This window comes from Heterocephalus glaber, unplaced genomic scaffold (genome assembly GCF_053883595.1).
Source record: "Heterocephalus glaber isolate CG9 unplaced genomic scaffold, H.glaber_assembly_v1.0 deba00001673, whole genome shotgun sequence".
Taxonomy (NCBI): domain Eukaryota; kingdom Metazoa; phylum Chordata; class Mammalia; order Rodentia; family Bathyergidae; genus Heterocephalus; species Heterocephalus glaber.
This window is the reverse complement of record NW_028258410.1, coordinates 18,858,803-18,873,921: the sequence shown is the minus strand read 5'-3', so window position 1 is coordinate 18,873,921 and position 15,119 is coordinate 18,858,803. Positions and strand designations below refer to the sequence as shown.

General features: G+C 46.5%; 1 protein-coding gene across 5 annotated transcripts in view; it reads left to right on the top strand.

Annotated features, from left to right (window-relative positions):
* Slc9a8 (solute carrier family 9 member A8) overlaps positions 1–15,119 on the top strand; it is a 63,540-nt gene that overhangs the window by 21,146 nt on the left and 27,275 nt on the right. For 3 of the 5 annotated variants that reach the window (XM_004858073.4, XM_021238934.2, XM_021238932.2), the window contains 5 exons: positions 615–673; positions 4,126–4,209; positions 8,475–8,576; positions 9,595–9,629; positions 14,064–14,207. In XM_004858073.4, the coding sequence (XP_004858130.1) occupies positions 615–673; positions 4,126–4,209; positions 8,475–8,576; positions 9,595–9,629; positions 14,064–14,207 (424 nt within the window). The remainder of the gene's footprint in view (positions 1–614; positions 674–4,125; positions 4,210–8,474; positions 8,577–9,594; positions 9,630–14,063; positions 14,208–15,119) is intronic. The other 2 variants (XM_087197726.1, XM_021238931.2) reach the window with 1 other exon arrangement.

Genomic DNA, 15,119 nt, shown 5'->3' with positions numbered 1-15,119 from the left:
TTATCTCCAACCCTAAATATTCAACATAGAGCTGCCATCTGAATCTGAGAAAGTGATCTTGGGTTTTTTTTTTTTTAGTGATAAGAATAAACAGTATAGGACAAACTTAGCTTTTAAGCTTTTGCCTTTTTTTTTCTCCTTTCCTTTCCTTTTTTGGAGATAGGGTCTCACTATATAGCCCAGGCTGGCCTCAGCCTTCTGGCAATCCTCCTGCTGCAGCCTCTTTCATGCTGAGATTATAGGTGTTTGCCACCATGCCTGCCTGCTTCTGTGGTTTTACACTGAAAATAGGTGTATATATGAAAAACAACAGGCTGCCACATCTTCAGGCCAGGCAGAGTATCTTGGATCTTGTTTTGTAAAGCCTTTTCTTCCCCCTAAATCTCTGTAAATTTCTTCATAGTGTGTCTGCCTGAGATGCAAGTGACAAACTTGTGTGACTTAAAAAACTTCACACTAATTCCCATTCTTATGTTTTTAGACAGAAACTTGCAGAATTCCATCAAAACCTTTTGGAGACACAATGGATAATGTTCAGTTTGTCTAGAATAATAAGCCTGAGTAATCTTTCTCACATCTTACATTTATGTTAAACTTTATATTTTCTCTTCCAGGTATTCTCATGGGAGCTGTTATAAAAATTATAGAGTTTAAAAAACTGGCAAATTGGAAGGTGGGTTTGTCCGACTGTTCATTTTATAACATAGTTTTTGGTGGTTGTTCATTTTAGTGACATTGATCCTTATACTGGCTTTCTTATCATTGCATTACTCACATTGTCCCTTTAATTTTTTTCCCCATTACAGGGGATTGAACCCAGGGCCTTCACACTGAGCTACATTCCCAGCCCTATTTTATTTTTTATTTTGAGACAGAGACTCACTATGTTGCTAAATTTCACAGGCTGGTTTCAAACTTGTGATCCTCCTGCCTCAGGCTTCCAGAGTGCTGGGATTATTTAAGTGTGTACCCAGCCTGTCCCATTACTTTTTAACATTCTGTTAAATGCTTAGATTCATTACCTTTACATGTAATAAATACCTTTACACAGTAATCTCATACTGTTTCAAATGAGTATGGCAGGTCTCAGTGTCATATTTTGTTGTTGGCTGCATTTTTACAATCCTGGACTAACTTTATGGGGGGCTCTAGTTAGCATTAAATGTTAAACAGTGTCTATTGCTCCAATTCCACTCTGACAGCTGAGGGTAATAAAATGCGTTCATCCAGCACTGTTGACCTTAGAGTACTTTCCATAACTTGAGCTTGTGTTGTCCTCATGACAGCCATTTGAGGTGGACTAACCAGGTTTATCGTTGCTTCATTTTTGCAGAGAAGAAAGAGCCAGAGAGCTTGGGACACGTCCAGTGTCGCTAAGTTGAGTCTTGTGTTCAGCACCTCCTCCCGGTGTAGTCAGTATTTTTTGCACCACGCCACACTATCCTCAGTTTGCCACTGGAGCTGCCCTCGGGTTCACGTGGTAGTTTTTAATGTGTGAGCATCGCCTTGTGGTCCCAGGGCTACTTGGACTCGAGCCTCCATACTGAGTGGAGAGAGATGAATGAGTGTGTTACAAAATTCACTTTGTGGAGGAAAATAAGGTTCATTTCAACATCACAATTGTGTGATTAAAACTTATCATATTGGAGCCCTTCCTACTTGGGTGGAGCTCCTGGGTGCTTAGATTAATTTACCTGTGAAATTATACTATAAAATTTGCAAAACAAGCCTTATTGTCTGACCTGAAACACAACTTGAAACTTACAAGTAATATTCAAGGAAGGAAAAGAACATTCAGGAAATATTTTATGGATCAAATGAATTCTCAAGAGAGTGTACTGAAGGCCTGATATATATAGATCGCTCCTCACTGCAGGGGGCAGGGGAGGGGCAAGAGGCCCCCAGAGCCCATTCTCTCTATTTTACTGCACCTTGGTTAAAGTTAACCACCCCGAGAGTGGCTCATGCTAGGGGAAGGTCACAAACCAGAAGCCCTCTCCCCACTCCTAGACTACTAACCCATTTTAAAATTTTGATTTAAAATCAATTGATCGGGCTGGGGATTTAACTCAGTGGTTTCACCGCGTGCTGCACAAGCGCAAGGACCCAGGCTCAATCCCCGGTATCAATCAGTCAATAAAATCAATTGATCAAGGTGGTGCATCCCTTAACTAAGGATGCTGTGGCAGTTAGGGACTAAAGACTAGGGGGCTGAAAACCACAGATTTGATCAGGTCTCAGTGACACATGCCTATAATCCCAGCACTAGAGAGGCTGAGACAGGAGGATTATCATGACTTGGAGGCCAGTCTGAACTACAAAGTGAGACCCTGTCTCAAAAAACAAAACGACAACAAGAAGTGGATTTGTCCCCTTACAGTCTGGAGGCCCGGAGTTGAAAGGTGTGGGAAGGGCCATAGAGAAGAATTCTTCATTGGCTCTTGTAGCTTCTCGTAGCCCTGGAGTTCCTAGCTTATGACAGCACAGCATTTTATAACCCTAGACTAACTTACTGGTGTATGGGGGGGGGGGGCTCTAGCATTAAACAATGTCTATTGCTCCAACTCCACTCTGACAGCTGAGGATAATAAAATGCATCTGTCCCATCTCTAGCTCCCATCTCTGCCCCTGCCCTCATGTAGCCTTCTCCATGCCCCTGTGCCCTTTTCTGTTTCTTACAAGTCCACTTCCTTGGGTTTAGGGCCCCAGTCTGCTGCGCTCTCATCTCCGTCCTTGCCTTACCTGGATCCTGACCTCACCCTTTGAGGACCCTGTTTCCACCTTAGGGCACTGTGGGGAGAGACCTCCCAGAGGACAGGAGGGGTGTGCACCCCCCACTGCAGGTGGCTTCTCCTCCAGGGGTTTAGTTTCTGAATCTCCAGAAGGACCTGCCTGGTGGTCAGACTGCACAGACCTGAGAGGAGACCACCCCGTAAAGTGCAGCGTTCAGCCCACCCCTTTTCATATATGCCCAGTCTGAGTCATGAGCATGTTGTAATGCCGTTATTTTGAGGCTTAATAGGGCATTTCAGAAGTCATCATTTGCTTCTATTTTGAGTCTTTTTTGAATGTTATTTTAGACTTTAGGGTAACAGCTGTACATTTGTAAGAATACATGTAGTCATTGTTTTGAATAGGGATTTTGACAAGAAATCAGACTCAAGTTTGCGATGGGGTGGGGGGGTTGCTGCCAGGGATGTAGCTCAGTAGTACAGCGCCTGCCTGGTAAGTGCAGGGCTCTGAGTTTGAATACTGGTACACAAAACAAAAAGATTGTGACAGGGGACATTCATAAGAAAGGAGGCGTAATTTTTTTTTTTTGAGACAGGGTCTTGCTCTATGGTTCAAGGTGGCCTTGAACTCATTGTGTAGCCCAGCTGGGCTTGAACTTGTGGCAGTCCTCCTGCCTCAGCCTCCAGAGTGTTGGGATTGCAGCTGTGCACCACCATGCCTGGCTAAAAGAAGCCTAATTTTATAATATAAAATAGCTTGTGTATTATATGTAGCCATTTTTGACTCAAGTATCTTGCCCTGATTCTACCAACAATTAAGGAGTTATATTAATATAGAACATAAAATTTGCATTATTTCATCCCCCCAGAGATGGCCATCATCTACAGCACTTTTCATAGTGGCATTTAAAGTCAAGTCGGAAAGCCTGGGAGGGGGCTTGCTCTGTAGCCACCTCCCGTGGCGTCCGGTGGGAACTGTGTCAATGCAGCCTGAGGCAGGAAGATGGCAGAGGTGCCCGTGATGGGCACAGAGCAGGCAGAGCTGTTGTGACCGTGTAGTGCACCCTGCTGGGCCTACCACTCCCTTTTTCCTGGAGGGTTCCAGTTTGTGGAATTGTTTTTGTATGTGTTGTATCTGAATTAAGGAGTAAAAAGCACACCCTTTATGCTTGGAAGTAATTCATTGTTACTGTTTCTTTTGCTGGTTACCCTTTAAAAAAATCTCTGGTTTCAACATCTTAGAATGCAGTTTAACTTCTGGCCTCTCTTTTTGCTTGGTTTTATTATCAGGTGGTCATTTACACATTCATTTCTACTCTGAATTATTTCAACTGATTGATTTCTTTGTAGCATGAACTCCATGTCTCTGAAAATACCCACTTTATATTTATAGGAAGAAGAAATGTTTCGTCCAAATATGTTTTTCCTCCTCTTGCTTCCACCTATTATCTTTGAGTCCGGATATTCTTTGCACAAGGTAAGACTTGGGCGTGTGTCAGTGCTTTTGGGCTGCATGGCTCTTCATGTCTGTAGGGCAAGTTTCCTAAGAGCTCAGGCGTTAATTTAATTAATTTCCGTTCCTTCCTGGGGGCACATGGTGGAAACAATGCAGGGCCCGACATCCGGAGAGGAACAGACAAGATCATTAGCTGCTCTGATGGCTTCAGGTGGTATGGCTTGTTGAGCCAGCACTTGCACAGAACGGTAATTTGCCAGGGAAGATGGCCAGTGTGATTTTACTTGGCACACAGATGACACACTGACTCCTCTTGTTGGACATGGACTCACACTTGTTAAGAGGACAGACTTTGTCCTGAGAGAACAAGAACATGTGCCCCAGGCCATTTGCTTCTTTCAGCTACCCCCTTGAGGCTCCTGTCGTCTCTCCTTAGGCGTTTCCTTCTTGTCTTCTCTCTGGGTGCCCTGTCCTGGGCTTTACCTCCCAGTTGATATTCATCACTGCCCCTCAGCCTCCATCTCTCCCCGTTCTCACTGACCCACCTTTGCCGTCATGTTCAGGTCCCGGGCCTGGTAACCTGTCCCATTGCTCCTCTGCCCATCTGCCTCCCAGCTCCCAGCCGGCAGCATCGCTGATGCTGTCCTCGAACTCCCATTGTGGGCCTTTCCTTTCACACCTGTTGATGTCTGTACTGGGGATTCTTTTTTTCCCTATGGTAATCTTCTTTAACTATCAATGGGTTTGAGTTTTTAAATAAATTGATTCAATTTAAAGTAATAACAGCAGGTATTTTGTGAATGTCATAAAAAATGGTGAGGGTTGGAAGAACCAAGGCTAGACCAACTCTTGCGTGGAGGAAAGCGCCTGAGAGGACTTTGGACCTCAGACTTGCAGGTCTGATCATGCGCTGCCCCCTGCAGGCTGCATGATAGGTAAAAATTAAAAACAAAACCTCAAAAAACTGCTCCAAACCCTGCTTCCGCATTGCTTTGAGATCTACGCTAGATAAAAGAATGGAAGCAAAGGATTGCTTATCACACTAAATAAATGGAGTGCTGCTTCTTCTTCTTCTTCTTACGGACAGCAGTGATGTTATTATCTAGTATTGGTAATAATATTACTGCAGGGAGTCATGGTGACAACCTATTCCTGGGCGTGGTGGTGCACTTGGGATTAGCTGTGCACCACCACGCCTGGCCTAATTGTTTTAGTTTTAGCTTTTTTTTTTTTTTTTTTTTTTTTTTCGGTACCAGGGATCGAGCTCAGGACCTTGCGCTTGTGAGGCAGGTGTCGGCTCCACTGAGCTAAATCCCCAGCCTGGCCTAATTTTTTGAAAGGAAGATAAATTTGTTCAAAACTTGGAGGAAAATAGTATTTTTTTAAAAAAATATTTCTTTGAAGTTGGCTTTTCAGCAGAAAAATGTGATATTTGATGTGAAAGGGACTGGTAGGAGTTGGAAATCCCAATTCAGAGGCTTTTGACTACTCTTTCCCTTCCCCCAAAGAAGACAGGAAGTTGACTTTGAGCATTTAATTTTTTTTTTTTTTTTTTTTGGTACCAGGGATCGAACTTGGGTCCTTGCGCTTGCTAGGCAAGTGACGGAACCACTGAGCTAAATCCCCGGCCCTGAGCATTTAATTTTACTATTACTGTATTGGCTAATGTAAATTTGGACTTAGAATACACAGTTCAGTGAGATGATCATCAGTTGGTATATACTAAGTAGACAGCTACTGGTTTTTTAAATTATAAATGTTATGTGAAAAATAGGATGTTAGTTATGTTAGAGAAACATAAATTTACTCTAGGTAGCAGAAGTTCTTTTAGCAGAGTAACTTGAATATGGATAAATTTTCTGTATCTAGATTAATATTAACCAACTACATAAATCATATCAGAATTAGAGCCCTGTAAATAGATCAAGACCAGTTAGTCTAATCTTTTCTTTTTCTTCAGACAGGGTTTGGCTATGTAGTTCAGCCTGGCCTTGAACTCACAGTGATCCTCCTTAGCCTCCCAGTGCTGGGACTACAGGGGTGGGCCACTAGGCCTGGCCTAATCTATTTTTAAATTAAAAGAAGAAAGTAGCTGTTTGTAAAGAAAAGCTCATAGATGAAAACCCTTTGTAGAAACAAAGCAAAACAGTGATTTTAAAATTCTTTGTGTGCTAGAGATTGATATGCTAAACACAGGAATCAAGTGTGAGATTATCAGATGATGGGCAGCCAAATCAAAACTGCAAAGCCACTTCCTGCAGAGGAGGTTTAGTGGGTTGTCAGTGTGGAGCTGAGGACTCTCTTGAATTGAGCTTGGATGAAGCAGTTCTCAGTGTACGTGGCTTGATGGTTCTGGGCAAAAGATGGGATTCTTGTCCACACCAGCCATCAGGGGTTGTCAGAATCCCTTGGTGGTTCTCAGTAGAGTGCAGGATTCTTGTTGTGGGGTTTTTTTGTTTGTTTTTTTGGTACTGGGGATCATCAAACTCGGGTCCTTGCCCTTGTGGAGCAGGCGGCAGAACCACTGAGCTAAATCCCCAGCCCGAGTGCAGGATTCTAACAGCTGCATTTCCTTAATCTTATGGGGTTTTTTTTTTGAAGCAGTACTAAGGAATAAACTGAGGGCCTTCATACTGAGTTATATCCCCAGCCCTTTTAAAAAATTAATTAATTAATTAATTAATTTGGGTACCAGGGATCGAATTCAGGGCCGCAAGCTTGCCAGGCAGGTATTGTGCCACTGAGCTAAATCCCCAGTCTCAGCCTGTTTTTGAGACAGGTTCTGCTTAAGTCACTAAGTTGCCCAAACTGGGTTTGAATTTGGGACCCTCCTGCCTTAGCCTCCCAGAGTGTTAGGATTATATGCCCAGCTAATCCTGTAGAAGGAAGTTTGGAAGATGTTACTATGCTATTTGGACTTGGAATATTTTCTCTTAAATATTGTGAAGGATAGATGGACACACATTTTATCTGTCAAATTTGGTGATGAGCCAGGCATCGTGGCCCACACCTGTAATCCTAGTGCTCGGGAGGGCAAGGCAGGAGGATCACCGTGAATTCTAGGCCAGTTTGGGCTACATAATGAATTCAAGACCAGCCTGAACTATGCAGCAAGAACCTGTGTCAAAAAAAAAATTGATGATGATACTAATAGAGTGAGATGCAATGTTTAAAAGACATGGATGGGACCGTGGGTTTGGCTCAGTGGTTCTGCCACCTGCCTCGCAAGCACAAGGTCCCAAGTTCAATCTCTGGTACCAAAAAAAGGAGACATGGATGGCAAAAAAAGTTTCTGATGGTATAACCTGTTATCTTGATATTCTTTATAATCAGCTTTTCTTAATTAAATGAAAAACTGTAATTGTATAGATTTTAGGCCTTGATCAGATTTGAAACCCAATCGATTCCTTCTGTACCTGTGTACCAGGCATTTTCCACCTGACAGGCAATGTGTCAGTGACTATGTTGTATAAAAGCTGATTTCATTGCCCCATTGAGCCTGCAGCCTTATGAGAAAGACAGATGTGAGTCAGGCCGGTGCTGTAGTTCAGTGGTGCTGTGCCTGCCTGGCAGGCACAAGGTCCCGAGTTCGATCCCTGGTACCAAAAAAAACCCCCCAAGAAACAAAAAAAACTTACAAGACAGATGTTAGTCAGATAGTTACATAGGTAACTGAGCCATATCTGGTGCCACTGGGAGCAGGCCACCAGGAGAGAATGGGACCCCAGCTGGGTGCCAGCTAAGGGACAAGGGATGGCTTCCCTCAGGAAGCATGGAAGTGTCTTGGGGTCACAGCATGCTGAAAGTTCTCCTCGAAAAGAGGAAAAATGATAATGCTTCCAGAACACAATGAACAAAGGCCAGCATGCTGCCAAAACAGCACAGAGGCCTTCCAGGGTTCGAGCCATGCAGGTTCACGTTTAGCTGCATTTCAAGTGGAAGTGGGGGTTGGAGTGAAGGCAGCATCTTCAGATTTATCTTTTGCAAGAATCATTCTGGTAGCATTGGAGAGTGGCAGAGAAGGGCCAGGAGTGTGTCGGGATTTGTGAGACACCGTTGCAGTGGTCTGGTGAGAGCTGATGTGGGGGCAGGGGCAGGGAGATGTGCCTGACTCTGGGACCCTGCAGGAGGTGTGGGGTGGAGGAAGCCTTAGGTTCCTAGCTTGCCATGCAGGCAGGCCATGGTGCGCTTGCTGAGAGTCAGGCCAGCTAGGAGGGCCAGGTGCTGGTCACTACTCCACTGGCAGGCTGGCGTTTGATCATGTCTCTGTCTGCTCTTTTAAACAGGGTAACTTCTTTCAGAATATTGGTTCTATCACGTTGTTTGCCGTGTTTGGTACTGCAATCTCCGCTTTTGTAGTAGGTGGTGGAATTTATTTTCTGGGCCAGGTAAGAAAAACATCTTTGAAAGACTTTGATGATCTCACATTCTGAGAGCTGTTGCAGGGAGTGGGGTGGCCTCCTGGGCCTGAGTTTGCAGTTTCCCAGTGCCTTCCTGGGAGGGGTCCCCAATGCAGGAAGCACAGCAGAAGCATGTGAGGGTGTTCCTCAGCCCCCCATGTGGTGTCTGGAATTGAGTGAATCTTTTCCATAATCCCCCAAAGCATTCAATTTTATATCCAGATCAATGCTGCCCTAAATTGAAATGCCTAAAAATACACCAGATTATATACTATCATGGTTTTCAGATGGAATCAGGGTTAAATGTTGTTTTTAAATAAAAATTTGCATTTTGAATCAAAGATGATTTTGAGTCTGTTCACTCAACTCTAAGCCCTCCACCTATAGAATTATATACTCTGGATTTTCCACCATTACCAACCACTTTGCAGTGGCATGTATTGGTTGAGTGCTCAGCACTTTGAGCTTCAGATTAAATTCGAATTAATCTAGGTCAGATGTACCTAGGAAGCAGTACTTGCAGATCTGTGCCATGCATGTCCATGCATGTGCCACTTCCTAGTTTTGCAATTTGCCACCCCCAGTGCTGAAAGCTAGAGGTTCAGGCACCTGAGTGGCCAGCAGATTGCTCTTAGTGTGGGCCGTTTTCTTTTCCTGATAGCTGAAGCCCATTCTGTCTGAGTTTCACTTTTATTGCTGCCTTGATGGCACCGGAACAAATCTGTTTCTACAAAATTTTCTTCGTTGCTCAGCTTCTCATATCAGAGGAATAACCTTTAGAGAAGAAAACTGCAGTTAATTGGGGTTGGAAAGTGTTCCCTACTTTTGTTGTACGATGATTGAATGCATGCTTAAACCAGAGCTTAGGCGTTTTATTTTTAAAGTGATTTGGGGACTGAAGGTTAATGTCCTTATTGGTAGTAACGCACTGATGGACATTTTAATCTTCTTGACTGCTCTCCAGGGGTTTTTTTGTGTCTCTGTGTTTGTGTGTTTTATTTTACAGGCTGATGTAATCTCTAAACTCAACATGACAGACAGGTAAATCCTTTACACTGCAACACCCATGCATCTGCTGTACAGGCTGGGGAAATTTCTTCATATTGCTTCCTGGGTGTGGTACTTCTTTGTTTACTCCCCCTCCCCCTTGCCAATGATTTCCGGTGTAGTATCTGTTCTGAATTAATTTTTATCTCTAAAATGAATCAAAATTATTTTGAGGGCTTTTGAAGACTCCTCGTCTAAGCATTGCTGATTGAAATGATTTAATTTAAGCTTTAGAGAGAATAGCTCTGTCCAATTAACTGGCCCACCCATATACACATATACAGTGCATCACTGTCCTTTTATTATTATTAAGAATTACCCTTGGGGCAGGGATTTAGCTCAGTGGTTTCGACACCTGCTGCGCAAGCGTAAGGACCCAAGTTTGATCCCTGGTACCAAAAAAAAATTTTTATCCTGGCCATAGTGGTGCACACCTGTACTCCCAGAACTTGGGAGGCTGAGGCAGGAGGATCATCTCAAGTTCGAGGCCAACCTGGGCTACACAGTGAGTTCAAGTGTCTGAATTACAGAGTGAGACCCTGTCTCAAATAAAAAAGAAAAAAGAAAGAAAAAGAAATATGTTTCTGATAACAAAGTCCCATTGCATTCCCACCCCCTTCCCTCAGCCCTGCCCGAGAACTTGAGTTTGGAACTCTTGTAAGAAAAAGTTTTTATATATAAACAAATAGCCAAGATCTCATTCCTGTTCCACGGGAGCTGGAAATAAAGCAGAATTGATGCTCTGTGTTTCATAGGTATTTTGCAAGTGAAAGGAAATGCCCGAACCCCACTGATATAAAGGAAGGTATCACAGCACTCAGACCTTCACCCTCTTTGGGGTGGAGCACCGGGCCAGAGACATAGGTGGTACTGCACACGTATTTGTGAGGTTGAATTTAAGCAGTGGTTGGGGTGTTGGGGTGGAGGGAGTGAAGACTCCTATGGATGAGCTGGATGAGGGCCGGGCCTTGGGCAGGCGCTCCGTGCTGATAGAAACAGACTGTCCCAGCTCACACATCCACGCCATGCAGAGCGTAGAGCCCCTCACAGAGGGAACCTGCCAGGAGTGGTGGAGGTAGGATAGTGGCCCCAGGAGAGCACAGCTGCCCAAAGGGAACAGCGCTCCTCAGCCCTTCCTCATGATAGACATGTGACAGTATGCATAGACAGCCTACAGTTGATTGTTTTTTAAAGATTGTGGTGTGTGTGTGTGTGTGTGTGTGTGTGATTCTGAGAATGGGACCCAGGGCCTTGTGCAAACACTCCATCACTGAGCCACACCCCCGTCTTGTTTAAACAAAAGATTTTTTTTAAGAGGCCAGGTTTCTGGATGTTGCCAGGGAATCTATTCCCGTTTTCAAATGTCAATGACTTAGGTCACTGCTCAGAAACACCACACAGGCTGATGATGAGGCACACAGAGCACCTGTTGCAGCCTCTGCATTGTGGAAAACACAAAAATGACCTTGTGGCAGTTTTGATTTTAGTGATACTTCTGCTGGAGACAGATTTCATCCTAAACACCTGGATTATTTCACCAGTGCAGTCTGTATCCTTCTCATTTTGTTGATGTTGTTAATTTTTGAAGTGACAATAAAGTATGTTTTAAATTTGCGTTTTTCACTTCAAGCTTTGGTCGCAGAGGCCTGACCTGGAAGCACTTCTTCCCAGGCCAGGGGACCCTGAGACACAGGCTTCTGGGAGACTGGGGCTTCCTGTTTCAGGCTTTGCCAGTTTACTCTCACAGTCCCTCTACCTGGTTTAGATGCCCAGCCAGGGCTGAATGTGTTGTATGATTTACACAAAGCATTTTCCCCAGCTTTTATTATGGAAAGTTTAGAAGACAGAAAAGTAAGGCTGAACAGGGAGCACCCACCCAGCCACCTCCTGAACATCACCGTCACCATTTGCAGTGTTCGCTTTGGTGCCTGCTTTCCCTCTGTCCGTTCCTCAGTTTTCTTGTGGCTCCCACAGTGACACTGATACAGTACATCAGCCAGGCCGCTTGCAGTGCAGCTCAGACCTGACACAGACGAGCTTAAGTGCAGAAAGGAAATTTGTTGGCTTGTAGGACTGGAGTGTCCCCAGGGTGATGGCTTCTGGCATGACACTCTCCAAGCGCCCACAATATTGGGAATCTCCTCTTAGTGGTCTCAGTGCAGTCTCCCTGACTGGCCTCCTCCTCACACATGGTCACCCTATGGCAGAGCTGCTGGCCCAGGCTCACAGCCTCCCCTCAGCCTCCCCTCAGCCTCCCCTCAGCCTCCCCTCCAGAGGGCCAGCCTCTTCCTGCTGACCTGGTAAAGTGCTGGTGATGCCCTTAGTGCCCAAGCTTGGGCCCCAGCCCTGCACCCAGAGCCCCACATGACTGCAAGGTCAGAGAGTAAAAGGTGTGGCTCCCCAAAGGAAGATGGGGTGCTCTTACCAAGACCAAGGGGGTGTGGGTGCTGAGCATGGAGAACCGTGGCTCTCCACCCTGCTGCGTGCACTCTCCTGTGAATGGAGGGAAAGGCCAGCTAAGCCATACTCAGTCAGCTCAACACGCCCACCATGGCTTTGGCTCCTTCCGGCTGTTGGCTGTCCTCCTTCCTCACCCTCATGTGTTGCTGTGAGAGATGGGGTGGAGAGTGAAGAAGAGGACAAGTTGCGTCTACGTTGCAGTGAGGCCCTAGACCAGCGGCCCTGTTGGAAGGAGCTGCCTCTCCTGTGTGTCTCTCCTTCCTCTCCACCCTCCCTCTTCCCGTCCAAAAGTATCTGTGGGCTGTGCTCAGCACTGGTCCTGGGACACCAGTGATGAGGCCACATGCATGTGGTCGTCACCCCTGTGAGGACGGCGAGGTATGGGGACGAGGTCTGAGCAGAGGCCACTGTGTGTTTCTGGCCCTCATCTGGGATCCAGAGGCCCTCCTGGGTGGGTTTTCACTCGTCACACTCACAGGCAGCTGTCATGGAACTCTCAAGCTCAAGGGAGCAGTTTATGAAGGGACATGTAATCAGCGAGGCAGCCGGGCGTTTCCTCTCATCAGCACCCTCTGCCAAGGCTGCTCGGTGCCCCATGCCCAGTGTCACTCTGCGCTTGCAGACTGCACACTTGCTTATGGCCTGTGGATGGTGACTGATGTAGCATTGCACCCTCGGGCTGTGTATTTTGTTCCACATCAAGAAAGGGGCATTGTCCCTCACCCAGCAACGGGCCGTCACAGCAGGTGAGGACTAGAAGGCCTGCGGGTGCACTAGGGGGAGTCGACAAGCACCAGAAAAGAAATTATCCAGACTTCCTGTGGCCCGTGAGGTATCATGGGGGACCTAGGCCTGCCTCCCTCACGGGCCTCCGTGGTCTCCTGCCACTCCACCACCACCACCACCAGCACCAGTGCACCTTCACTTTGTTTCATAGGCAGCCAAGCTTGCTCCCAGATTCAGGGGCACTTGTTCTTACCTCTGTCCCCAGATATCTTTTTTTTTTTTTTGTCCCCAGATATCTTGACCACTGTTTTTTGTCATGGAGCTCTTTGTTCAGATAATTCATCTCTTCAGAGGCCTTCCCTGACCTCTCATCAAATGGGCTCCCACACATCTCCCTCTGCTGGGACATTCTTTTACATGTCGCCCTGTTTACTTCCTGGGCCACACTTGCTGTTTTCTAAATTTGGCTTTCTTTCTGTGTTGCTGCACCCACCTTAGTGACTAACTGGCCCCGAGTGTTTGAGCTTGCTCTGCACCATTCTGCCTCTTGCCCGTCAGTCCTCTGTCAGCAGCAGTGCTGGCTTGGTGCCCGCAGTATGGAAGGCTGGGGCCCTGGAAGAGGTTAGGACAGGGCCTGGGGTGCAGTGAGGGCCACAGAAGTGTCTGCTGTTGAGATGAAGCAGAGGAGGCAGTTGGTGAATATTTGTTGGAGGTGACACCATTGTGCTGGGTACCGCCTGTGAGACCTAAAGGCCTGGGTGGGAGCCACCACGGGGTCTGTCGCCCAGACTGTGCATCTGGAGTTGGGGTGGCTGTTGCCACTTTCTCAGATGTTGCAAGTCAGAGTAGAAGTGGGGGCTGGTCCTGATGGCACTCAGCCTGGCGGTGGGAGGCAGAACACGTCAGACCCAGCAGCTCATGGGCTGAGTGCTGAACATGGAGAACCATGGTTACTCTGACCAGCAGGGCTGGGCAGTGTGCTGTGTATTTGAGCAGAAGCCTCCTGCTTATCCACTTACCTTGGGAAGGATAAGTGTCAGTGCTGGCAGGTGGAAACCGGCCACTCCTAACCCTTCAGGTTGGCCTCTTCTGTCCATCAGCAGCTACCTGGGAAAAAATGCCTGTCTTCTGCAGCCTGTGCCCTTGTGTTGTGTGACTCATGGTTGCAGGCTGATGCTTTGCTGTGTGGACCAAGTGATACGCCCTACAGGACCTGCCCTTCCTTCTCTCTTCTTCTTCCAGTTTCGCCTTTGGCTCCCTAATATCTGCTGTTGACCCAGTGGCCACTATCGCTATTTTCAATGCGCTGCACGTGGACCCTGTGCTCAACATGCTGGTCTTTGGAGAAAGTATTCTCAACGATGCAGTCTCCATTGTCCTGACCAAGTAAGTGGGGGGCGTGACAGAACAGAAGGGCCCTGTAACAAAAGGTCAGATGTTCCACGAAGCACAGCTTCCTGTACAGCGGCTTGTCCCCTGGGTGATTGGCTCACCTGCTATCTTTCCAACAGCCCTGACAAGCCATCATGAGCCACAGGGATGTCAGATGTCAGGGTCCTGGGTGATTAGGAGACCAGAGCCCACCTCCTCTGACCTGCCACTCAGTGTGGCTTCTGAGCCCATCTTCTCATCAGCATCAGCATCACTGAGAGACCTTAATAGATGTGGTATTCGCAGGCCTCGCCCTCAGAGCCTCTCATTCAGTCAGCCTGGGTGAGTCCAAGATCTCCAGTCTTAGTGCATTCCCCAGGTGGTGATAAGCAGCCAGGCCTCGCCCTCAGAGCCTCTCATTCAGTCAGCCTGGGTGAGTCCAAGATCTTCAGTCTTAGTGCATTCCCCAGGTGGTGATAAGCAGCCGGCCTAGCAATCAGCATTGGACAGCATTGTTGGAGACAAAAGCAAGAAACGTGGGGCTGGGCCGGGGATTTAACTTAGTGGTTCCACCGTCTGCCTCAGAGTGCAAAGACCCAAGTTGGATCCCTGGTACCAAAAAAAAAAAGAAAAGAAAAGAAACATAGGGCTGGGGATGTAGCTCAGTGCTAAAGTGCTTGCCGTGCATGTGCAAGGCCCTAGGTTCCATCCACAGAGCAAACAGAAAGCCAACCGACAGAGGCCCTACTCCCACTCCCTAGCTGTTGCACGGAGTCTTCACCTTCACAGCTGTACAATAGGAGTCCTGGCAGAAGATGCTATTGTGTAAAAGCTGTTTTGGAAATGGCAGATCTTTTTCAGATGTTCACTGGTATTACTGCTTTATCTGATGGGATCTAAGAAATTAAAGCCAAATTCTAAAATGTC